At 40.0% G+C, this 26,688-nt stretch overlaps 1 protein-coding gene across 11 annotated transcripts in view; it reads left to right on the forward strand.

Moving 5' to 3' along the window:
• The window catches only part of LOC139630058 (R3H domain-containing protein 2), a 55,795-nt gene that overhangs the window by 14,647 nt on the left and 14,460 nt on the right, over nucleotides 1-26,688 (forward strand). For 2 of the 11 annotated variants that reach the window (XM_071493122.1, XM_071493121.1), the window contains exons 3-19: nucleotides 9,411-9,570; nucleotides 10,871-11,029; nucleotides 11,146-11,368; nucleotides 12,005-12,046; nucleotides 13,967-14,053; nucleotides 14,236-14,380; nucleotides 15,133-15,211; nucleotides 15,819-15,878; nucleotides 16,517-16,657; nucleotides 17,862-17,970; nucleotides 19,176-19,271; nucleotides 19,649-19,698; nucleotides 20,400-20,453; nucleotides 23,426-23,661; nucleotides 24,348-24,523; nucleotides 24,982-25,080; nucleotides 26,095-26,388. In XM_071493122.1, the coding sequence (XP_071349223.1) occupies nucleotides 11,210-11,368; nucleotides 12,005-12,046; nucleotides 13,967-14,053; nucleotides 14,236-14,380; nucleotides 15,133-15,211; nucleotides 15,819-15,878; nucleotides 16,517-16,657; nucleotides 17,862-17,970; nucleotides 19,176-19,271; nucleotides 19,649-19,698; nucleotides 20,400-20,453; nucleotides 23,426-23,661; nucleotides 24,348-24,523; nucleotides 24,982-25,080; nucleotides 26,095-26,388 (1,827 nt within the window). In that variant the 5' untranslated portion in view covers nucleotides 9,411-9,570; nucleotides 10,871-11,029; nucleotides 11,146-11,209. Of the gene's footprint in view, nucleotides 1-9,410; nucleotides 9,571-10,870; nucleotides 11,030-11,145; nucleotides 11,369-12,004; nucleotides 12,047-13,966; nucleotides 14,054-14,235; nucleotides 14,381-15,132; nucleotides 15,212-15,818; nucleotides 15,879-16,516; nucleotides 16,658-17,861; nucleotides 17,971-19,175; nucleotides 19,272-19,648; nucleotides 19,699-20,399; nucleotides 20,454-23,425; nucleotides 23,662-24,347; nucleotides 24,528-24,981; nucleotides 25,081-26,094; nucleotides 26,389-26,688 lie in introns of all 11 variants that reach the window. The other 9 variants (XM_071493123.1, XM_071493124.1, XM_071493129.1 and 6 more) reach the window with 9 other exon arrangements.

Here is a 26,688-nt window from a genome sequence, read left to right on the forward strand (position 1 = left end):
ATTCACCGACGCTGAGCATGCGCTAGCTGGTGTTAACAGGAAGCCGAATGTCTACTCTCAGGTGTACTCAGCTGACAAGCATTTGTAGTAATAACGTGTAGGATATCAATGAACAACACCTGCTAGCAAAGACAACAAGACCAGTAGCACTCATGTTTTTCACTACTGGCAGCCAAGGCTGATAACACCCAATCAGGGAGTAACTGGGGTATCTATGTCATCTTTTCCAAAGATCTCTGTTTTTGCCCGTCCAGACTATACCGCAACCCTGGAGTTTTCAAACTGAAACGGGGCCAGCAGTGTTTGCAAAACACTCTGGAGTAGTACGGCCGGGAGGTGAAAGTGTAGCAAAAGAGATGCGTTTTAAAATGAAATTGTAGTTTTGTGGACATAGCTTCAGTGTAGAGCGGAGATTGTACCAATAAAATTGCTTGGTAACTTGAGCTTGATTGAGGCACCAGTAGTCATTGGTGGTCCCTCCCTCTGGGCTGGACCCTGGCTGCTCTGCTCTCAAACCAGGGCTTTTCTGATTAATGCCAGTTATAAAGACAGGTCATATGGGAAAATTATGTTAAAACGGGTAATGAAATTCTGTGTTTTATAGATATTACAGCTCAGTAAGTATTAGTCAGTATTGGTGTAGACAGTAAAGAACTTTTTCTGTTTTGGTTCACCCATGGCAGGCTGTGTGAAATTAGTGTTTTTAATATTTGCCACACAGAGCCATCAAGTCTGCAAAAATGCCATGTGTTGGTCAGGTTTTGGAGCATACTCACAAATCACCCACAAATGCAAACACAGCAGATTTGCTATTGCCTGTACATGGATCAGACCAAACAAGTTTCCTGCTTTTTACCTATTGCTTTCTCTTGGTAGACATGAGTCATCAGTGCCTTTATGACACTTACTTTCATGCTTGGAAAATTAAATTATATTGTTTTAATCACATCCATCTAAAAAGAAATATTCCCCTCATCATGGCAATCATCAACACTTCAATGAAAAAAAAGCAAACTCATAGGCCAAATTGATAAAATATATATTGCAATTTTATTACATCATCGTCTCAGTCATTATGTTAGCAGTGTGCTAGAGTATTCATCGTCACATGTTTAAAATGTTTAACTAACTTATCCCACTCTGCACCCAGCAGTATTTGTCTGTTATGCAGCTGCCTACAAAACAAGGTTTGAGCATACTTGAGCATGTCTCGCTACTTCTGGGAGGCTTCACCTCTCAGCTTGCACTGCTGGCATAGCATTTTCAGTTGGTTAATGTTGCAGTGGTTAAGCAGCAGTCCATTATTCTAATTCTTCAAGCTAAGTTTTAGGGTTAACCTCAAACATTAAGACTGGTGTCCTGGGATTTAACACTCATATCAGCTAACTTTAGCCAGTAAAGCTAGTCGAGTCGACTAACACTGGGTTCGTACGTAGGGATGATGCCCTCTGATTCCGAGTTCACCATGTGCAGATTTATGTCCGTAAGGGAAAGGTAGAGTCTTTCTATCTGCTGGGGCCTACTTCCTTATTCTGGAGGTCTGTTCTTGTGTCTGTGAGCTAAATCTGTTTAGTTCAAGGATCACCTCCACCAGACCTGATAGTTAGTCACTGCTCTCATCTGGACAGAATGGAACAGAACTGTCTGCAGTCAGACAGTGTGTGAGGGGAGTCATCGCCAATCTGCACATTTGAATAACTGTGTGTGAGAATGAGTCACATTCTGATCACTTTGTAAGCCCCATTAAGTCTGTGTGCTTATGTGTACATCTGCAAGCCCTGTTTGGTCACATGTGCGTATGTTTGTTGTGTCTGTGCGATTGGGCTGTGTTGTTAAGGCTATAAGTAACACATGATGGTGCTGTGTGTTTTGTGTGTGTGTATGAGCTGTTTAATTTGTGTTTATGTGAGTACCCAGTGATAAATACACTGGGCCTTGCAACTGGGGAAAGGAGGGGGGTCGTGAGAGAGAAAGAGAGAAAAATATGGGGGTGTTGAGGGATATGGCTGCTTTTCTCTTGGTGACAGAGCCTGTTGCCATGGAACTGGGCCTCCCATTGGTGGAGGTTTGGTCCAATCGCTTAACAGCACAGATTGTTTCATCATTGAGAAGTTTTTCCTCTCTTCCTGTCTCACTAGCCACCCCTTGGTCCTCCATCTTTCTCTGTTTTCCTTTTTCTCTCCCATCTCTCTTCCACTGTCTTCCTCCCGCACTCCCCCCACTTCTCACAGTAAGAGAAGCTGATAAATTATATAAGGTTTATAATGAGTGCAGGAGCTGCCACCCAATTTCATTTTGACACAGTAATTCATTTTATATCAGCAGCTCAAGCTGTGGAGGCAGAATCTTTCCCAAATCTCCTTACTGTACTTGAGAATACAAGACAACCCTACAATTCCACATTCAGTCATTTATGAATATATTAGACAGCTAAGAAATTTCATTATTTTAAATCACGTTTCTGCCTGCGCAGCACGTTTAAAGACTGAGAGATGGCCAACATTTGGACAGGCAGACTTATTTACTAAGTAGTGTATTAGGTACAGCAGTCTTAAACTAATGCAGTCTAATACAACAGTCCTGCAATAAATCCTACCTTCATGAAGGTTATAATATAAATTTTTTGTTGTTACTTTTGGGTTCTGGAATTATTATTATTATTTTTTTTAAATCGTATAAAGCGGTATTATGAAATGTATTAACATTCAACAGAAAATAATGTATGTTAATGGTCATATACTACGACTGTACTGTTACACTTTTTCCAAGGTGAAACAGTGGAATCTGCTGGTGGTGTCATTAACACGCTCCCTAAGGGCTCCCTCTTGATAGAAACGCTGATGAGATGATGTCTAGGCTCAGCATTACATTGTCCATTGATTGGACCGAAATAGAATTGCATAAAGAAGCAGGGAATTTCCTGGATTTCCCTGTGAGACTTAGGTTTTAGGTTGCGCATGGTATGGTTTGTTTTTTTTGTTGTTTTTTTTTTTTTGGCCTTGATAACCTCATGTAATGTATTATGTGACATTTCAAGTGGTTATAAGAATTTCATGGTGTTGTGCAAAGCTGCAGCTACAGCAAAATATTTCTTGATTGACATATTCTTTTAATCAGAAAAAAAGTTTTCCACAGCAGTGTAACCCATCATTTTGTACACATCCAGTGTTTATTTTAACGCTGGCATCAAACAAATTTATTCCCTTGTCTTCAAAATCACAGACAAATTTTTTTCTCTTCAGTTCTTCCTCTGAAGCTCTTTTGCTTGCTGTGGTTGTTTATACATTAGAGTTTTTTCTGCCCCCACTAGGGATGGGAATTGATAAGATTTTGATACCAAAGCCATTATCAATTCCACTTATCAGTCTGATTCTTTATCGATTCCTTTAATGATTTCTGATCAGTTTTCTGTGCTGGGGGAATAAAGTGGGCTTCGACAGGTTTTCAGCTTTAGCACAAATGCTTTATCATCTCTGCGTCTGACCAGTCTAGAAACAGTAAGAAAAAAGCTATGCATGTAACTCAGGTGTGCAAAAGAGTGTCAGATACAAAGCATTCCTGGAATTTAGGCCCATGTTGTGTAGAAAGACGTTTCAGCATTTTGCAGATGTCTCCACCCCTATTTGAAATGACCATTTTAAACAAATTACACTGTTGTCACACTGTTGTCATCTTTCTCTGTGAATTCAAGCCATGCTTTGGACTGCTGCTTTCTCTCTGCCATGACTTGTTTTAAGTTTCCAGTGCATGTGTTTGTCGTCATTGTTTTGCAGTACGCAATCATCAGTAAAACATGGTGGCATCGATAAAAGGAATTCATAAGCTTGGAAGCATGCGATTCCAGTAGTTCAGACAATTTGGAACCAGTTCTGGGTTCCCATCCCTGGCCTCCACTTGTGTGTACACAGTTTGTCAAATGGTGTAATGCAGTCTTGTCATGTCTGATGCAACTAAGGGAGAAATAAGGATCAACAGAAAGCACTTCTTCCTGCTGATGCAAATAGGGTAAAATTGTCATGTGTTATTTACTTGTTTATTTCTGCATTAATTAATGCAGTTGTTTCATAATTATTTACTTGCTTAATTTTGGCCCACATGGAATTCCATATTTCTCTCCCTCACCCACATTCCAGCACTCCTGCCTTCATCAATAATACATGCAAGATCAGGATCCCCTCTCTCTCTGCTGGCAGTCATTCATTATGCAGAAGGAAGACTGTCGTTCACTTGGCCAATATATCTTTCTCTCTATCACCCACTTTCTCCTTGTGTTCTTATTCTTCAGTCTTGATTTATTCTCTCCATACACCTTCTGCATGTTCCCCCACAGACAGCAAATAACTATACATAGGTTGTAACTAGTCAGAGCAACAGAGAAAGAGAGGGAGACTTGGAGAGAGCTACAGAAAGGTAGGTAGGTAGGTAACTAGGGAGGGAGGGGTGGGAAGTGGGGAGAGAATGAGTCATAGCTCGTCCCACAGGACTGAGTGGGCTGGCTGAGTGGAGGAGGATGGCGTCAGCAGCAGGCCTGACAATTTAAGAAGACACATTAAAAGAGGAAGAAAAAGAGAGACGGAGAGTTAACATTTCATAGTGGGTGGATGGAGAGAGAGATTTTGATGGGAGGGGTTAATACGAAGGGGGCGGAAAGCAGGAAGGGGTATCCTCACTGAGACTGAGACACGAGGGGGGGTGTGACAGGGAGAAGGACAGAGAGACAGATGGAAAAAGAGAAACCCTGTCTTCCACCTCATTTGACCATTTATGTCCCCTTCATTTGCATTTTGTGACTTGTTAGTCTGCCTTCAGGGTGTTTTTTTTTTTTTTTTTTTTTTTTTTTCCCCCCTGGGTCTTTTTTTTTTTTTTTTTTAATAATAGAGTCATCCTAATCACTTTCTACATAGCTCATGACAGAAAATATATACAGTATTCTGCAGTGATGCGTGGATCCATTTTTTCACCGTGTGAACCACAGATTCTGTTTTAGTGCAACTGTGTTTGGACTGTTCCTCAACGGTCCCTAGTGCTGTGCCAGCCCCCTCATCCCCTCCCTGTGTGAGATTGTGCAACCGACGCAAAGGGGAATCCTCTCTGACACAGACAAACAGTGGTACGCACACACTGCAACTGCTGCTGATATATAATATGTGCAGGCACTGAGCTTGCACAAACTCTGCCATTACTACACACGTCAGCCTCCACTCTGTGAAGACATAACCTTGCTGCCTTTTGTGAAATGGGTTTCTCTGACGTCAAATGGGCAAGGTGCACGGCTGAATACAGAGGAGATGAATTGGGTCGAGCTGCCTGTGTATGTCTCTCCCACTGCTGTCTGTGGGTTTGTACGTTCTCGCTCACTCCTGTTTGCAGCGTTCTGCGCTTCCATTCACCTTCATCTTTCATTCAGCCTCTGCAGAGAAAATGGAGAGGCATGTCTGCTACGCAGGCTTCTCCGTTATGAAATTTGAAATAATACAATGAATGAAATAATAGTAGCAGCTCTCATCATAACCCACACAAAACTGTAGAAATGCACAGTGCTCATTCTGCGTTCACTTGCACTCTGGCTATTGTTGATGAAAAATAACCAGGGTAGAAAAAAAAACTAACCCATTTCCACATGTATGTGCTGTTTTGCTTCTGGCAAAATAATGCAGCTCTTTTTAATTGTGTTGCTGTGTCTAAGGTTATTCACTATATAATTACAAGTTAGAGATAAGTTTGGTCTGGAACCTATGTGTTTGGATTTTTATTTAAGAAATTACTGTAAATTATCAATAGTTTGAGATTGTGGTCGCTTAACTTTTCTTTGGATCCAGCAATTGACTAATTTCAGTTCCACAAGACAGTGTAGATTAAAATTGTGTTTTAACCGTATTTTTAAAATCCCAACTTGTAAAACTAATATATTCTTGCTCTTTGGCGACAGCTGGTATCAAAGTTTGTTTTTTGGCTCCATGTGCAAGATCTATGTCAGTTAATCAGACATTATTTTTCTGAAGAGCTAATGAGTTAGGAGACTTGATATACACAAGCTTTCTGCTCTTATCACCTACTATGCAGTAGAATTCTTCTCATTTCTCTGGCTTGCCCTGCTGCTAACTATTGCTGAGAACCCTGACCCAGCTTGACCTGGAGCTGCTAATTTTGACAGTGATCTCATACCTGCTCGAAATATTTAGTCCATCTAGCCTACCGACTAAAGTGGTCATATGCATTCTGTGTGTCTTAAACATAAACACACACACACACGCATGCAGTGTTGACCAGACAGATAACTCTCTGTCTCTTTCAGTCAGTGGCCCACTATCACATACACTCAATGTCTCACTCAGTGTTCCCTTCTATTGGCAGTCTTTGGTGTGGTAACCTGACACAGTAGGCAGGGCAGTGTATGACCCATGTGTCTCAGCTGGTAGCCTGTCATCAGGAGTGCCTATGTAAGAGTCTGCAAGGCCAGTAATGTGTGTGAAGTGGGTCAGACTGCCCTGCAGCATTATGACAGCTGATGAGGATGATGGTGATTTTGTGAGTCTGCTTGTGTAGCCCATCTATGTGCTTACCTGTGGTGTGTCGTGGGTTTTTGTGAAACTTCACAATTTCCCCTGACATTACTCAAGAAGCCAACTTAAAAAAAAATGTTGTCATTGTGTTTGTATAAAAGTAGCGAATGTTAATTTCATAGTAAACGGTTGATTCTTCTTGTTTAACCAAAGATAACCAAAACAAAGTCGGTGAGATGTGGGAGGCCAAGTTGCAGTCTGAAATAAGAAGCTAGTAGTAGAGAGGACTAGATTTATATCTACAGCAGTTTGTCACTGCTTAAAAAATTCAAAGTGGTGAATTTTGGGATGTTAATATTTGACCTCAAATGTCTGATCAAAGCACCCCTGCCTTGCTGTGTTACACCAACCTGTTATTGTGGTTTTGTGAGGCCAACATGATGTGGATATCCTTTTTTTCTATGATGTAACTGGCCTGAGTCCTGTGTGCATCAGCTGCTCTGCAGCCACATGTGATGATGCAGACAGTTGGCAGAAAGATGTCAGCATCAGGCCCACCGACATACTGACTGAACTGGGACACACCAGGCAGAGATCAGTGCTGCTGCTGCTGTTGGTACTGTAGTTATTGAGTCTGCAATGGGCAGCCTGTATTATGACACACTGTAGTTCTCATGCCTGGATAATATTTTGTGTTACTACTACATAGGAATATAGGTATTTTTTACTAGTACCAGCTACTAGCAGGAATGGGCAAGGAATGTTACCACAGTGCTATGGTAACATGAGGTATACTGCTGTGTTGAGCTCATTATCATTATTTTACATCAATCGGGCAACAATACTAGTAGCAAATTCTTCCTCTTCATCTGCTCTGCTCAAAGATGTGATTAAGTTTTTGTAGATGCAAACAAAACACTTCCTGTAGCTGCTCCACAATTAAACCACTAGTCAGCTATTGTCATATTTTTATTGCTAGGTGTGATTTTTCTTATGGGGTTTTCTGGTTTTCTTTTTTTTATTTTCTTTTTTTTATTATTATTATTTATTTTATTTTTTTTTACAGTGATTTACCAGGTAATCAAGACTTGATATAACTGATCAGAATTGCGCTGTGTTGGGTTAAAATTCAGGGTATCATCATCAAAATTAAAAAGCTTAAATTAGTTCTGCAGCTCTAATTTGACTTTCTACCATTTGATATCCCATGGCCCAGATGACTGATAACCCAGATTTTTTGTACAATAGGCTAAGATTGCTTGAAAGAAATAGCAGATCCTTAGGCTTTTCATCCTGCACTGTTTTTTTTTTTGCTTCTGTCTTCCCATCCCTCTCAGTCTCTGCACGCTGCAATCCATGTATTTATTTTTAATATCATCCTTCTCTCTGCCCTTCTCACTGGTACTTGCTCAACACAAATGGCAGCAGTTGAGAATGACGTTACCATCTCCTTGGCAACCCCGTGGGCTGATTTGTGTGCGTGTGTGTGTTGAGGGAAGCAGGGGAGAGTGCTGAGGAGAGAGCTAAGGGAACATAAGAGAGGAATGGGTGGAGGAAGAGAGAAAAGGTAAAGCTAGTTTATTCATAAGCATCCCACCACTGCCTCTGATTCACAATTTTTCCTGCAGCCCCTCCCTGCTATTAAACCAGGGCGGTCCGCTCACCACGAGAATGACACTTAAGATGAATGATTATCTCTGCTTTCTAATCCAAAACCATTCATTCTTTTTGTGCAAGAGGACACGCTGTATGTCTGTGAGTGAGCAAAAGGAGGAGATTATTTTGAAGTGAATGAATCAGGCATTTGTATCTGCCTACAGATAGTAGATAGTGTGGCTGTATTCTGTGCTGCTGTATGGTTGCTTTATATAAGCAGAGTGGGGTTGGGGCATGTGGGTGTCCTGGTCAGCGATGTGGTGTAATGTTGCTGATGCTGCTGCTGATGACGCCCTTGCTGTTGCATTGCCTGGGTCTTCCCCACTGTGGGAATCCCTGCCTCGTTTGTTCACTCATCTCTTATCTATCCTGCAGCACGGCACAGCACAGCAGTACAGACAGGGACATGCATGAAAGGCACCCATACACGCTGCATGCATGCTGACAATCATGCTCCTGCTGCCTAAATTTGTGATTAATGACACTTCATCTCACTTTGCATGTATGCATGCACCAGTAACAAAGCTGTTTGTGCTTCTGTGTCAGGTGTTTTCTATGATGGGAAAAAATAGTTTTATTATGTGATTTAGAATACATGCAGAAAAGAGAGAATATATGATATGATCATTGTAGTTATTGCTGTAATTAACATTTTTGTTGATGATGCTATAGCCCTATTTTAAGCTGTTGTTGATTTGATAAAAGGTTAAAGCTGCTTGTATCTGGAAGATGATGAAGATGATATTTCAGTGATTCTTTGTGTAAGCAGATGAAGTTGGTATTGGTGTTTGACAAATACCCAGAATCAGTTTATTGTTCTGATCTAATGGTTGAGCTTTGCTAAAGAAATACAACTCTAGTTGGCACTATACAGGGCCTCCAATTGAAAAGACAATCATTTTCACTGCACCTGGTCTACAGCTTTGCCTGATTTACCCATGCTAGTATGAATCATAGTGAAAAAAGACAATTTATATTTTTCTTAGAAAAGATACATTTCAAGAGTGGTGGCCACCCTGTACAAACTTGCATATTTAGAAGTGATTAATTTAAATAACAAGCATTTTAGCAATTTTGGGAACATTAAAATTGAGTTGAGGTTGTGGTTTGTAAACCTTGTGCGCCAGTAGGCTGTGAGCTTTCAGCTCTTTGTCCTCCACCCTGCTAGAATGAGCAGCAGCAGTGATGACTCACTCAGTGTGTGAAATTTGACGTCATCCGTGTCCTCCTCTTCTGCTTCTTGGTGTCTAGGGCTCCTAACTGGAGGACAGACCATGCTGCTGCACTGAGCCCGGGGGAGAGAAAAGAGAGGCCTCAGAAGATCGCTGAGGTGGTGGCTGGCCTGTTGGTGTGCCCCTCCCACCCCTTGTTTGGCTGGCCCACTGCTGCCTCTTCAGTTCACCTGACTGCTGTAAATATTATTGCCTTTTTTTCTACATGTGCATGTTGTATTTTTGTTGTATTTTTGTTCTACTAAAGATGTGTCTTTTGGAACGGGTTTGTACCCACATTAGGAAAATTAAACCTCTAAATCATTGTTCATCAATCATGTTCATTTTTAAAAAGGTATAAAATTGGTCTTGAGAGAAGTTTATTTTATAATGAATTTTCATGACTGAAATGAAATATGTTGGCTTATGCTATAATGCCTTGGTACATAAAAAAGTAAAACAGGGATTGAGGTATTTATTCAGATTTCCTTACTAGCACCAATCTGCTGTTAATGTATCAAACTGGATGAGTTCAGTCACCTGGGGTTATGGCCATCTAAATATCACATCGTTTGAGCTTTGGCCATACAGTGTGTTCTGACAAATTAAATAACACTTCTTGCTGGTTACAAATCAAGATATTGCTAATAATTGCAAAACAACAATATAGTTACTGTCTCCGTCCAGATTAACCTGTTTGTGTTTGTTTGTTTATTTTAATGTGGCCACATTTTGGCCCTGTTCAGACCTGGTATTAACATCTGTCCTGATTGATCCGGACAGTGGACAGCTTTAAGTACAGGAATTAACGCACCCAAGATGCACTGAGGACGCATTTGATATCAGATCACTCAGACCACATTTGGAGGTGATCTGGGTCACACATGGCCACATTTTTAGCAGTGTGAACGCAAATGCATTCTGGCCCACATTGAAGGACCACCTCCTCTATTGACGTCCTCTAGTCTACAGTCTAATTGGTGTCTCCAGGGTTTGGTAATGAACTTAAAATATTTAACTATTTCAAAAGAATAAAACCTTATTTAACTGTATTTAACTGATTCGCTCAAGTCCTCCATACCACTCTCTCTCTTGCTCACTCTCTCAGTCACACGTTTAAGCAGAAGCACATTGACAACTGACCCATCTGTTGGATTGGCTCTTACATTTGATTTACATATAAAACGGGGAAGTGAGATCTGATCACAAGTGGTCACTTGAGGCGCATGTGGAGACGTATTTTAAAGCCAGGTGTGAACAGACATATTTAGAACTGACCACTTGTGATTGGATTACTAAAGACGCATGTTAACACCAGCTCTGAACAGGGCCTTAGGGGAAGATTTTCTCCCAAATGGCAGCTCATTCCTAAAAAATAGTAGACCAAACCAACTGAGGAGCTAAATAAACATGTTTTAGTGAGCAGCCATTTAACTCAGAAAATATATCATTTTTAATAGAGTTTTAGGATTTTTTTTCATCTGTATGCTGTTTCCTCAGCCCCACCCCGAGAGCTAAGGCTTGCTATGGACGTCGCTTCGCCCCCTGCTGCAGCGCTGCCCAGTACACTACCTTAGTGGGTTCCCCTCAAATTCCTGTGTGTGGTTCCCATCCAGACTCCCTGTACAGAGTCCAGCACAGATCTGGTACCACCTACAGGTAGATAGTATAGTAGTGCACTCACGCATATACTATATGTGCTTTGTCTCTGCTTTCTCTTTTTATCATTCATATAAAACTATCAGAACCTGGAATTTCCCTCTCTTTTCTCCTAGCCACTCCTGGGTTCTCCACCCAACCCCCTCCCCAACTCCCACCCTCTCCCCCTCCCCTAAGAAGATGTCAGTGAGCCTGACAACAGACATCCAGCAGGAGGGAGAGAGTGGGCCACTAATCGAGCCCTGCAGTAGAGGCAAGACCTCCCCTCAACCACAGGGCACCAAGGAGGGGACAGGGGAGGCCCTGGAGCCTGAGGATAGCTCCCCACAGGATGCACAGGTGGGAAGAAGTGGTGATGTAAGAGTCCTAGTAGGAGTTTTACACTATTATATTGTATATAACAATGACGGAATAGGTGAATAAATAAAATAGAATAAAATTCAAGGCAGGAACTTTAAGTCCTTTTACATGTCAGTAACCTGGCCTTAAAAATACCAGCATTTGTGTCTGGTCCATAATAATCTCTCCATACTTTTTTGCCAGTTTTTGAAAGGACAAGCTGTATACTGGTAAATGCACATCTATTTTTTTCTTGCTGCACGTGTTCCTGAATTTTATACACAACAGCTTAGCTAGAGAATGACCTATTTCAGTGTTGGCCAGATTTTGGATTAAATAATTTGGGATAAAAGAGCACACTGCTAGAGAAGTCTCTGTCAGCTCACTGCCATCACTGTGGTATTTTCACAGTTACAAACCCTTTTAGAGATATACATGGCCATAGAATCACGTTCAAAAATCACAAAAGTGATTATTCTTGGCAGAGACTTTGGCATTTGAACGTGTACCTGAACACAAATAGGTTAATCAGCACCAAATTTATATTATATAGTTAAATCTATAGGTACTGAATCCTTGAGTGTTTAACATGTGCCTTATTATTAAGGTTACTAAATTGATATGTTTCTCTTGCAGAAACGGGCACCTAACCACAGCCATGGCAGGAAAAGAGCCAAGGTAAGTAATTTGATTTTGTTTGTTGTTTTTTGTTTGTTTTTTTTGGCTACAAAAATAGGTATTCACCTTTTTGAAAGTAACCCATATAACTTTGTAATCCCACTCCCCTCAAATAACCCTCTGTAGGTTTGTCGTATAAGATGACCTTCCATTATTAACATTCTAATCCTTTCAACTACAGTGGACCACCTTCTTCTTATCATTGGCTTAAACCCTTAAATCCCATGAGAGGGTTAAAAGTAGGTGTGTCATGGTGACCTTAGTGAAGGGATACACTTGAGTGCATCTTTAAAGATGTCAAGGCTTCCAAATAAGAATGTCACCATCACGATACCAGACATTTGATAGTCTGAATGAATACCAATAAATACCACAATTCTCCATACCGAATTTGACACCATAGCAAAAAAGGAAAATAACAGAGACTGCTGCACACAGTGTGCCCACACATGACACACGCGCACACATGCACATACATGCACATACACACACACGCACACACACACACACACACACACACACACACACGATAGCTTACCAATGTTGTGAGCACCCAGCTCACATTATGAGCTGCTGCTGTGTTAGCATAAACAAACTAAAGTTAGCCTTTTTCAACATTGTGTGTGGAGCCTTGCTACAACAGATGCCAGCTGTTGCAGTTTTCAAACAATAACGGTAACATTTCAGGACATTTTGATGATATGTTGTTAATATTAAGTCAACAACTGAAACTCACTCACCCTGAATTCTATGTACAGATGCAGATGTCTGTCTTTAAGGTGGTTAGATAAGTTTGAGGTGTCTCTGCCTTTCATTTGAAATGCTCAATGGCACTGTTTGTATATTGGCTCTTGGTTCTTGGTCGTGTTGTTGTTATTGTTTACTGTGCCTGCCTTCTTATTCTCTTCAAGGTTGATGTCAGAGTAGGACACATGTAGGGTTATTTTACTGCCCTTGTCAGTCCCCGAGAATCACATCTCAGAAACAAAACGAAAAACAAATTCTGTCACTTTTTCAGAGTTTTGGCTTCAACTAGGTACCAAAGTACTGGTTTTCATGATATCCCTGCTTAGACATGAGTTCAGCTCTGTCCAGCTCTGTGTTTTGAGACTGACTTTCTCGTGTGGCAGTCATGCTCATAATTCCTCCTGTTAGAGGGGTTAAATGAAATTGCTGTTATCGCAGTGATAAGATTTTGGAAGTTGGATCACCATTTTTTCCCTCTTGGTTTTAGTACATAATCTGCAAAGGGACAGTGTCCTAATCAGCTTTGTTGAAATGGAGCTCTGTGTGTTCTCCATGTCTCACTTCCGCTTCTGTGCCATTCCTCGGGGAACTCTATTATCAGACATTACTCAGGGTTTTATGTAAGCGTCACACTCTTACAAGGAATTTAGACACAAGTTACCTTTTTAATAGTATGAAAACTCAAAGAAACAGCAGAACTTCCTTTAGCACAGCAGAACATAGCTAACTACCAAAATGAAGCAGAGAGGCTTTTCTTATCTTCTTATTTCTTCTTATCAAAACATTAGGTCTAAGAAACACTTGTTACACAGCTACACACCTTGGGATTGTATAGAATCTGTTTTGTTATTTTGAATAATATTTTGTACGTTCTTAAGCCATTTAAACTGTTAATCAGCATCATTATAAATAAAATAAAGAAATTTATCTTATTTTCATATAAACAAACATGCAAACTGGGATACATTTAAAATGCCTTTTGCAACTTGTAATGTGAGGATGCTGCAGTATAACCATTTATTTATTTTTATTTTAAGGGACTTAAGCAGCATGTAATACTACTTAGTTTTCACAAGTGTGGTCAATATTATTAAACACCAAATTTTCAGTGAACCTGCCTAAAAATCAAAAACAGTCAGCTTTACAGATAATACATCTATGGTTCTGTTTCAGTCCAATGCCAAACTGAAGCTGGTACGGAGTCTGGCAGTGTGTGAGGAGTCCTCTGGTCCGTTCTCCAATGATGGACCTCCAGAATCGGTACTGTTCTTGTGTCTAACCTTATCACCTAACTCCTAACCTTAGTCCATACCCCACAGTTAGCCTAGCTTGCAATTATTTTGTATTTACCTGCTGTTAAACTTCAACTGCTCTGTAGGATTAACAATACTTAATAGACTAAACAAAATTAGAATTCAAAATATTACCATCTTTTCTCATAGCAATGGAATGTGGTTTTCCAGGATATCATCCAGCTTCACATCAGCTGTCCTTCAGACAAGGAGGAGGAGAAGTCCTCAAAAGACGAGTATGAAAATGAAGAGAAGGAGAAGAAGGACAAGACTCCACGAAAGATGCTGTCACGTGGTAAGATGCAACTTTGGAAGTGAAATGCATTTGCAGCCTGTTGTTTTTGTCTTAATCACACCTATGTTAACTACAGTTTTGGTACATGTATAATTTTATACAACAGAAGATTTAAATATGTCATGTGTAAAATTGAGTCAGTTAAAAATTAAGTTCACTTCCCTACAAAAATACAATGGATGCAAAATAAGCTTCTGAAAATAGTTAATTAAAATAAACATTAGTAAATGTAAAAAGATTCTGTTTTGTCGTGACGGTTACATGTAAATAAAATGTCCATTGTTTTATTAGTACCCAAACTAATATGTCAAGCTAATTTCTCCAGAAGATAATTGGATCTCTCCCTTTTCTTTTTTTTAATTACCTGCCTCACTCCCTCTCTCTGCAGAGGCCCTCAGGCATCATTAGACTCTGAGAACAACAGAGATGAAATGGCTAGCCCAACTGTCTAGTGTAGTGGAAAATACTGGAAAATGAACCCCTGAAGAGTGTGTTTGTGTGTGTATGTGTGTATGTGAGAAAACATAGAACAGCTACCTGGTGTCTCATGCTATCTGCCTCTAATGTTTATCCTCCCTAAACAACCTGGAATGTTGTTGCTGGTGTGTTGAGGTGCCATTTTAGGGGCTATGCTTAGTGGCTATTTGACTTTGCTCTTTGTATCTCACTTTGACTTAACAGAAGTGCTCTCAACCTGTCAACCCTTTTTTCCTCTTGCCTGTGTTTTTACATTTTTTTCTTCTCTCTCTTAGACTCCAGTCAGGAATACACTGACTCCACAGGCATAGATGTTCACGAGTTTCTGGTCAACACACTGAAAAACAATCCCAGGTATGAGATTGCCACCAAAGACTGACTGACTAGACATGGCTGTAATAACAAGAGCACAATAGAAAATGAGCAGAAATGTGGAAATAAAGTAGATAGAATTTGTTGTTAATTTACTTCCATTTACTTGGTCATTAACATATTTGTTTATATATGGCAAGGCAAAATGAATTTTGGTCCAACTGCTGCTGAGACTCATTAAACTTTTGATGAGTAAGTAATTCTTTAGCTGTCAAAAGGCAAGGATCATTGAACTTTCTGCTGTCTAATTATATTGTCTGAAAAGTCAAAGTTTCCTATTCACTACAGGAGTTTGCATAGTTTGTATGTTCATATCATATAGCTACAAAATGACAATATGATAGCATCCATTTGTTTAAAGAAGTTCAGATAAAAATGTCAGAGTTTGAAAAGGATACAAAATTTTCGCAATCGTTATAGAAGTGATGCAACAATTATTGGAGGCATGTATTGCTGTACATCCTGCCTTTGATCTTTGGTTGGTATGCTCACAGCACTGTAGCCACTAACCTGCTCCCCCTTCTGACCCCCCCCCCCCCCCCCCCCCCCCCCTCCCCTCCTCTCTCTCCTTCCCCCTTTGGCCAAGCAGGGATCGAATGATGCTGCTCAAACTAGAACAAGATATCCTGGAGTTTATTAATGACGACAAGTAAGCCACGTTCTTCATAACCACTCACTTGTATTTAAATTTAGCTCCTCCACATCCATTCCTTCTTTATTTATAGACTGCTGAGCTAATGAGATAAATATGGCAAGTTGCCGTTGGTATTATGGGGCACGTTTAGATCAGTATTTCTGTAACCAGAATAGTGTTTTAAGAGTGTTTTAATTTTTAAAAAGATTCTGAAAGCAGTTAATCGTCTTGTCAACAATAGAGCCAAATGAGTTGTCTCCACAATGTGACATCCTGCTGGTCATACACCTCAGAATTTGAAAAAAAACAACTTAAACCTGTTAGAGGAAAGTTCTTGTGGGGTAGACAACAGATGGAAAATCAGGAGCTGAAATAAAATCCCATAATAATAATAATAATAATAATTATAATCCCACTGCTTACTGCATCTAGAATACAGTATTGTACGAAAAGGGATGTTGTTTCAAACAGCATGGTTAAACTTGTGAAGTATTTACAGAATAATATGCCCATAAAATGCCAATCCACTTATCATTTGTACATATAACATTCCAAAAAAGAGAAAATATCAATTCAGCAATTAGCAGTTCATTACAGTGCAGTGTTGAAATAACATAGGATTCTTAGAATATTGTCTTTTGTGTCCCCTTTAGTAACCAGTATAAGAAGTTTCCTCAGATGACTTCTTACCACCGTATGCTGCTGCACCGTGTGGCTGCCTACTTCGGTATGGACCACAATGTGGATCAAACGGGCAAGGCTGTCATCATCAACAAAACGGGCAACACGCGAATGTGAGTGTTGTTCCTGACTTTGCTTCAAGCTTCAGTAGCTACAGTCATAAATGTAGGAGAAGCTCAGGTCTAGCATTATGTTTTCCAACCTTTATAGAGTTCTGAATACAAGTTAAAGAAACCATAGTTTATTCTGACTTTATCCAGTCTAGGATTGTAGAAGTGTTAATAAGCATTATCATGGTGGTTAGTGGATATAAATGAAATTTAGGTGGTTATGTAAATAATGTAAACAACCTCAAGGGAACACACAATAGCAAACCCTCATGGATGAGGTTACACAAGAAACACAGCATGACGGTAGCAGAAGAATCCCACAGCCATAAACTCTGTTCAAACAGGACGATCAGCCTGAGCCAAACATTCAACAGAACAGCAACATGTAACTGAATTGAAAGTTTGTTACTGCTTAAAACTGACAGAGTATCAATACATCTGAGAAATGAAACCAGCCTTTGCCCAGCATGTACATTGATTCAACAGAGCACCTCAATGACTGGCAAAAACATAGGGATCTGTTCACATGGTGTGTGTACTTAAGGCAGAAAGACCAGAAAGTTGTTTCAAGTTATGTTATACCCAATAGTCACTGCTATTAAGTAAAATATGTGTAGGAAATACATGTAGCATCACTGGTTATTTAGTTATTTTGGAAAAATATACCTGTTTCTTCACAAAATGCCAACAGTTGTACTGTTGCATCCTGTACTATGTAAATTGTTATGGTGAAAAAGTAGTTCCATTGGACTTAACAGAAAAGGCTGGCTGAATTAGTGTGGAAGCCCTCGCTAATTGTAATAAACCTTTCAGTGTTCATTCTTTTTGAGGCAGAACAAATTTTCTTTCTTGACAAAGAAGTAAAAAGTTGAAAATTCAATTTGTTGAGGTGTTGTTCGGGTTAACAGTAGCCAGATGCACCTTAACAGTTGCAGTTTTCCAAATTAATGTCTGTGAGGATTTGTTTAGGCATACATTAGAAAATCATGAAACTCAAACAAACAGCACAAACTAAATCTGGGCAGATTTGACTTTCAGATTCAGAAGTACTAACATTGTCATATTCACAATGAAACTGCTTTTAAACCCCCCTTTTTTTTGTAACCTTGTAATTTTTTTCCTCTAATTTAGTCAAATGTTAATGTTTCATCTAGTTTTATTTTTAGTATGTAATAAAACACATGCTTGTCCTCTATTTGTTCTACAGCCCAGAGCAAAGGTTCTCTGAACACATCAAGGATGAACGTAACATGGACTTCCAGAAGAAATTCATCCTTAAGAGAGATGATGCCAGCATGGACAAGGATGATAATCAGGTAAACTGCACTCAATACCATGATATTTTTAACTGTATCACATTCACGACCCATTTCTTTCATTGTTACCAGATATGTGTTTAACAATTTGAGACAAGTGGTCCTTTTTCTTAGCCCTGAGAAGTTCTTGCTGCAACTTGTTGCATCAGTTGGAGTTGGATCCCATAAGTTTTGTTTCAGCTGTAGTAGGACACAGTAGACTAACTGTTAATACCTTTTCCAGATCAGATAAGGGGAGGCAAGGTTTGGTTTTGATGGCAGCTAAGATGTGAATCAAACACTCACTGATTACTAATAGTGAGAACCCATATGTAGCTATGTATACGAACAAGCTGAGTCTGAGCAGTAATTACTGTACATTATTGTGGTTACACAGTTGGCAGGTGGGTGTGGAACATCAAGACCTTGGTGGTATCAGTGTCAGGGGACACTCAGCCCTCATCTTTGGGTTGTGTTTATTTGTTTTAAGCCCGGTGTTTGTCAGAGATAAAGATATTATTCTGATTAGACAACTCATGTTTCCTGTATACGCCATATTTCTGGTTGTGTTAAATTGCTGATGATAAATTTAAAGTTAGGATTGGAGATGACCTGATACCACTTTGCTCTGTTACTATATAGTAACTTGCATGTTCCTGGTACTGTCTCTTAAAATGACACACAGGTTACAGTTTTCCTCCTTCACTGCTCCTGATTCGCTGTGTGTGAGCTACAAAACAGTTTAGCCTGGAGCACCACTTTTTGAGATGCACAACCTGACTGTATCCAGTGTGCTGTCAGACACAAGACACAAATTTAAACTCTGTTATCAAGTATAACACTCACAACTGCAACATTTTCCATTTGTTACAAAATGAATTTAATACCTTGTGTGAGGTGCAGAGGTGCAACAGTAGTTTCTGAGGTTTTCAATTAAGCGTTGAGACTCAATATTTTCAACCACAGTAACGGTTTGATCACCATTTTGGTGTTCAAACTTTCCATACTGATTCCACCCCCAAATACTCAACTCTGTACCTTGTTTTTTGTTTTGATGGCAGGCAACATGGCAGTCAGGTTTAACAAATAGTGGCTATATACGTATTTAACTTTCAATGCAATGTGTATTTGTTAATTTTGTATATTCAAATTGTAACTTTATTTATTCATTTATTTTATTTGTTTATTTATTTATTTTTGGACATGATTGTTTTCCCAAATGTTAGATCCGTGTGCCACTGCAGGACGGGCGGCGTAGCAAGTCTATTGAAGAGCGAGAGGAGGAGTATCAGCGGGTACGAGACCGGATCTTTGCCCGAGAAGTAAGTTTTGGACCTGGACTGGATAACAAACACTGACATGGACAAATTAACTTTAAATCAAAACTCCATTTCATATTCATATGCTGTTATCTGCCAGTAATAACTGGTGTAGTGGTGATATTTATACTTAGTTCCCAACATTTTCTGCTAGTGACCCATTAATACAAAGAAGCCTTTACCTGTGACCCCTCATCACAGGGTGCACGTCTGTGGGTTGGGAGCAGTTTGTTTGAAGAATGATTTTTATCTTAGCTTTAAGTGACATACCTCATCCTAAAGTCATACAACATCAAACTTGGAAACTGCTGAAAGGTTGACATGCAGAAAATATTGGTCTTAAGTGCCCCTGGTTGAATTAAGCATTTCATAATGTGCAGGTGTCATTTTTTTTACAGTCCTCTCAAAATGGATACATCAACGACAGCAGGTAAGATGATGCATTCTTCTGGAGACTCTAGTGTGTGCAATATGTAAGACTCCATCCTTTCCACCTGTTCCCTTGAAACTACAGTTTGCTCGTTAGGTTTCAGTTATGAGATGTATGGGGCTATAGAGCCATAAACGTAGCAAACCTGATTTTAGAGTTTACAAAAGTTGGCAAATTTGACCTTGTATAATGTTTGCTGTTAAAAGCGAATTTACAAAAGCAACATACAACCATACAAAAGCAATAGTTGTTTTATTCTTCTAATTTCCAGGCAAATGTTCACTATACATTTGCAGTTTTTTCTCTCCTATGCCAGACTTTTATATATAATAATTTAACAAAGGAGAAGTCTTTGAGAAAGATTTGCATGTAGTGCAACACATTTATCTAGAAATAAGTTGGCTCACACGGCTCACACAGCAGATACAGCCAGCCTCCATCCCAAGGCACCTTGGCCATTGAGGTTGAAAGATTAGTACATAATATGCTGAGAGAGAGAGAGGAAGCGTGGGCTTTCCAACAGTCGGTTTCTGCCTTGTGTGCAATTTTTTCCTTTTTTCTTCTCAGGGGTAAAACTTTTACACTACTGTGCCTACCTCTACCTCCCACCCCTCCTTATCTCACCCTTCCTTAAAACCATCTCCTGTTCTTCAATCCAGTCCTGTAACCCTAGCATTTTCTCCTAATGTTAACCCCAACAGACTTTCCACTGAGGGCTACTGCTCTAGCTCTCAAAAGAGGAGGCAGATCTTTAGGTATTGGGGTGCTGCTGACTTTGACTTGTGTGTTGCCATGCCCATTTTTGAAAGTGATTTGGTGATGATAGTGGTGACTTTTGTGGTGGTTTTTATATCTTTGCTTGGCATAGTCGGCTGATTGATGGCTATTCCAGCACTGCACCGTGGGGCTTCCCATGGCCCATGCATGGCTGCTTTGTGGTTTCACTGGGGACTGATTGACCTACTTACCCATCCACTGTCAACTACATTTTATAGAAAGTAACTGCATCGCACCCACAGTAACATGTTTGTTTTGTGGTTGACCTAGTCTTGTAGTTTTTGTAAACATGTCACCTGTTAAATAGTAACACATAAAAATGTGTAAGCAGTACATAGACAAAATAGTGCTGTTAAACTGACAGTGAGGAAAATAAGAAACATGAGACTGTGAAGTAAGCGCCTCATTATGTATTATAACACTAACCCCAACCTGCTTTTCATCATTGATTAATCTTCGGATTATTTTCTCAATCCATCGATCAGTCTTTTGAACTGTGAAATATGAGAAAATATTTAAGAAAACCATCACAATTTCCCAAGAATCCAAGTTTTTCATTTATTTTGCACCGCCCCCTTTCAAAGATTTTCAGTTTACTATTGTACATGACTAAAATAAAACAGCAAATTTAGAAGATGGGACCCATTAACTTTTAGCATTTTTTCTTTTAAAATTAATTGAATAATTATCAGAAGTGTTTCCAATTAATTTTGTGTCAGTCAACTAAAGATTTAATCAAACTTATTGATCTAGAGTACAACTATAATTTTTTTGGTTTGATTTTTATAATAGTATTAAGTCTATACTTTGCTGTTTATAAACATTGTTGCTTGTGTGCATCATGTAATTTATAGGCTTTAAGATTAGCCTCTAGATGTAGCTCACCTTTATTTTTTTGTCTTGTGTATTTCAAAGATATTTTCCATCCTCAACCTTTGAACCATGCAATTATTTGGTGACTGTTTGTTCACCACTTTATTATCACTCTTGTTTGTGCTGCTTGCAGAAATTTCATCAGAGGTTCACATGCAATCTAAAGTGTTTAAAGTTTTGAATCTTGTTTTAGCCTTTTTATATTTAACCTAAGCCCAAGCCCAGCGCTCACTTCAAGTATATTAGGCTAAAGACTGAGAGTGGTGGAACCACATAACAACAACAGCCTAGCCTCCCTGCGTCTTCTGTTTGTGCATGTGATGGGCAGTGTTGTCGTGAGGAGAGGGAGAGGAGATGAAATATCATGTGATGAACAGCAGAATCCCTCCTCTTCTACCTCCTCCTCTACTGCTCATCTTGCTCTCATCTTGTCTGCAGAGCGAAGCGAACAAGTGAGCGCCTGCCTGCACAGAGAATGGCAGAGCACCCACCCTTCCTTTAAATAGGCTGTGCAGAGAGAGAGGACTCAAAATAGATGTCCATTAATTACAGTCTCTCTGAAATATTTATCAGCCTCAGCCACTCACTATTGCTAGGGTTTTACAACCCTCACCACGTCCCTGCTCTCGTCATGGAGTTTCCCACAGTCAGCCTTGCATGTTTTGAATTCATTTTACTCATTCTCTCTACACAGACATGCTCTGTTTGCATCCCTCTTCCAGTCCTAACAGGATGAAAAAAAAAAAAAAAAACGTGTTTACATGCTGTTTTTTTTTTCTTCTCTCTGCTGTCTTCAATGCAGAGTCGCAGGTTTCTGTTCACCTGCAAGGCTTTCTATCGATATTAAGTTTAATCCCTATACCACAGTATTTATAGCTGCTGACACATTTTTCTTTTTTGATTTTCATCTTTTATTTAAATTTGTTATTTCAAGCAGAAGCACTATCGGACATGTACAAATGGAAAAATAATATAAATGCTGACATGTCAATGGCAGACCCAACCATTCACTTGTGATGGAGGGGTTTCCCCCAGAGTGGTGGTTACGCTTACAGTGTGATCATTGGTTTTCTCGGCAGCTGCCCTTATCCAGGGTGACAGCATCACAACAACACAATGAGTGTGTATACGGCAATATAGTTTAAAAAACCATAGTGGTGAACCAGTGGTAGCAAGTGGTTATTTTGTAGATAGTGTGTGAGTCTGGGTGTTGATGTACATCTTCTCTTAATGTCTGAGTGTTTGTGTAAGTCTGGTATTAATTTACAGGAGTATGTGTGTCTTGTTTCTATGTCATTCTTTGTCTTCAACACAATGTATTTTAAGCGCATGTGTTACTGTTTATCTGTATTCAAATTTGTAACACATATGTATGCAAGTATTCAGTCAACCTAGATAGACTTTTATGTGAATGTTGTCTCTGGTCTTAGATGGTTTGTGTGTTGAATTCATGGAGGTTTGTCTCATCTAGTGTCACTGTAATATCCTCCTACACCCTGGTGTTGATTGTCTGGAGCATCTTTTCTCCCTGCATGTGTGTTTTCCTCTGTGGATCGGTTTGTGTGTGTGAATGTGCGTGTGGTTGTATGTTTAAAATTGGAGATAATATTGTTTGGTGGCTTGTTGCCTGATTTTGTATCGTGGTTTCACTAAACTATCCAATATGCATCTGTGTTGAATGCCCCATCCTAAAGCCTGTTAAACTATGTCTTTTCTACCTTTATGACCTTCCCTTGTTCTTCTGCTTCTGCTCTCCCCCCTCTGTCCTATTCTGTCTTTATGTTTCTGCCCCTTCCTACATTCCTTTCTGCTTCAAATTCTGTCTCATCTTCCCTTTTTTAATATATTCTTCATCCTACTCTTCCACATGTTTTTGTCTCTCCTCCTCTGACTTCTTATTCTTCAACTTTGCTCTCTGTAATTTGCACGTCCATCACTTGCTACCTCCTAACTCTCCTCGCTTTAACTGTATGGTTTCATCTCTTTGTTTTCCCTTTCCTGAATCTATTGCCATTTTATCCCCATCATTTCATCTCTTTGTCTGTCTCTTCTTCCTCCCCATTCTGTCTTCTCTCAGAGGGAATCGTGAGAGCTCCAGCCGGGCATCTAGCAGTCGTCAAAGCAGCACAGACAGTGACATGAAGTGCCTAGAGCCACGGCCCTGGAGCAGCACCGACTCGGATAGCTCCAACCGTACCCTCCGGCCGCCTGTCACTAAGGCCAGCAGCTTCTCTGGCATATCCATCCTTACCAGGGGGGATAGCCTTGGCAGCAACAAAGGCTCACAGGGAAGCTGCAAAGGCTCTCGCTCTGGTAAGGACTGAAGAGACAAGTTCAGGACTGAAGAGACAAGTTGAGGAGAAATGTCTCTGTAGTGTATGTCATTAAAGCTAGCATCAGCTAACCTCTTATTGAAACATTCGCTTTTGCTGTCCATTATAATAATTGCTACAGAAGCAAGCATTGCATGAAGAACTGTCCTGCCCCGAGTCATGCAGGCGCCCTTTTTATATATAAAGGGTAATGTTATAATGTAGATATTATGACTTACAGTCATGGTAGTTAATTGATTGGGGGGGTGGAGTGTATAGTAGTGTATTGAGCTGAATTTCACCCTAATTATAAGATAAAGCCTCCATTTCCAACACTGATATGGAAAAAGCATTTTTTGAAGTTACAAAGCACGACACGTGCTGTTCAGAACATTTCTCTGACTCTCTGAAAATATTCTTATATTAAGCTCATTTAACATTCCCTGCAAGCTTCACCTTTGCTGGGATTTTAACTTGAGTTTGCCCTCTAGTGGTTTGTTAAAGATGTATTATTTTATAAAATATAATATTACAAGAATATTTATGGAGACATTAATGTAACCCCCTTGTTTTAATAACTAAAACTGCTTTAATAGGGAAGTTTTTTGGGTTCATCATTTTTGCTCAGTGCAAAATTAATGCAGAAATTGTTTCTTGTATCTATCATGTCTTTTCTTGCATCATTAGGCCTGCCACTAGTCAGTCCTGATGTGTGTCCCCCACCCGCAGCCTCCCAGTCCAGCCGTAGCCTGCTTCCCTGCCCATCACAACAGCCACAGCAGCCACAACCCCAGGCTCCGCCTCAGACTGCCCTGCTGCCCACCCCACAGCAACACCCTATGGGCAACCATATGATTGCTCAGGCAAGTTACTCCAATACCTGCATTTATGTCAACCATATCACCGAAAATGAAGACACCACTATCAAGTAATAGAGGATCTAATTCCATGTAGGGATCAATAGAAAAGCTTTAGCAGTATTTTGTCCACAATCCTTCTCTAATAGGGTTAGTTATTAAATTAATGTCATGTATAAGGAGAAGGTACAATATAAAAGTTTTTGACAGTCAAGAACAACATGTCTTTGTAGTAATCACATATTTTGTATGCATTGCTTAATTGCTTTTGTATAATATTGAGAAACCATCTGTTCATTAACAACTTTTCCTCTGTATTCTAAACCCATATCTTTCCTATGTCTTAATTTCTCTTTATTCCCTTCTTTCCATCTGCCTCTGTCACCCTCCTTCTCACTGGCTTGCTCCATTCTCTTCTATGCTCTTCCTCTTTATTTCCTCCCTCTTCCTGGTGGTGTGTATAGCCGGTGGCATCTCTGCAGCCCTCTCAGCCTGTCTCCTACTCCAGCCCTTCCTGCCCCCAGGTTCTCCTGCCAGTTTCTCCTCCCCAGCAGTACACAATGGTACTGACACCTCTTGTAGTTTCATCTCTTAATAGTAATTCAGTTTAAGACTGCATTACTGTCACTCTCACACTTCACACTTAACTAATGCTGTATTCTGCTACAAAAAACTCTTGCACTCTATTACCCTGCTCTTATTCGCATCTGTTAGGCATTTCATCACATTGATGGAAGACTCATGTCTTTGCTGCTCTGAACCAGTCAAATAGTGCTTTCTCTCAGGCTGCATATCTATCTGGAGTTGCCAGAGACACTGAGGCGACAAAGTCTTTTTGCTATTCTAGGATGTTAATGTTTGTATGTGTTTGCAAGTACTGTTTGTCATAAAGCACATGTAACCTGCTAAAAAGGAAAAAATTAAGTGACAAAAAAGCTCGATATTACAGATGTGAAAAATATGTTTAGTTCACCAAGCACTGTACAGTAAAAAAGAAAAACAGAAGAATCATGCCCTTAATGGATTAAAAAATTTAGATAAATTTTAGGAGCAAAATGAACCATTTTTATGATCAATGTGTGTTAAATTTTATAGCAGTCACTTCTCCAATGAAACATTAAATCACAGATTCTCATCTTACTCAGCCATACAAGCATGTCCTGCCACATGAGCAGTGTTTGTATAGACCCAAACTTTACTGGAACACTCAAATATTTTGAGAAATATTCTAGTTTTCTGTCAAACCTACCATCAGATGTGACGATCAAACAGAACTGCAGAACTGTGTCCTTTGGTTTAGCTTGCAATCAGGCCACCATTACGTCTGGGTATCGGTGTTGTGCAGGATTGCCAAACACATTCTTATTTTACTGGATACAAAGAGATCTTCTCTATTTACTGTATTTCCCAAAATGTTTCTTTAATGCTCATGTCTCTGTTGCTAATGATCTGTGTTAGTGATCATTCTATCACTCAGCCTTCAGTTATACCTTACAGCTGCAAAACTCATACAAGCTATTGATATACAGGTACCAACTGGAAATGACCACTAATGACATCATTCCGATTCCTCCCAGGGAGAAGAGCTAGCGCCCCAGTTCAGCCAGATGACGCTGAGTCGGCAGGGCTCCAGTGAGAACCCTGAGCCTCCCCCTATGTATCAGGCTCCTCCCACGGTGCTGTCCCAGCACCCGCCTCCTCAGACCGGCTACATCATGGCTACCACGGGTCAGCCTATGCCGCCCCCATCTGGCTACCAGCCTGCCACTGGACACCCCCATCCTCCACCTCCACCACCTCCTCCATCTCAGCCTGTCATGCAGGCTCCACCACCCCCACAAGGCTACATGCAGCCTCCTCCACCTCAACAGGTACAACATTCTCAGGCGTCAGACATGGGTTAAAATTCACTTGTCAGATTTTTTTTTTTTAGGTTTTGTTTGAATGTTCTTGGAGTACCAGATAGAATAGATCTCTCAAAAGGCGGTGAAACAGTGAAATATTTGAACATAATTCTGGGACACAATTCTGCTTGGCACTGGTAATCTCGTGAGGGGCAAACACCCTCCATTTTATTGGCTTCAGTGTATGATAACTAATAGTAGTAGTTGGCCTCAGGTGAGCAAGAAATACTTTGGTATTGTACCCTTCTTATGTGCTGCAAGTCAGAC

The sequence above is a fragment of the Trachinotus anak genome, unplaced genomic scaffold, assembly GCF_046630095.1.
Source record: "Trachinotus anak isolate AG129_WGS33_773 ecotype Australia unplaced genomic scaffold, CSIRO_AGI_Tana_v1 ptg000013l, whole genome shotgun sequence".
NCBI classification, from domain to species: Eukaryota; Metazoa; Chordata; class Actinopteri; order Carangiformes; family Carangidae; genus Trachinotus; species Trachinotus anak.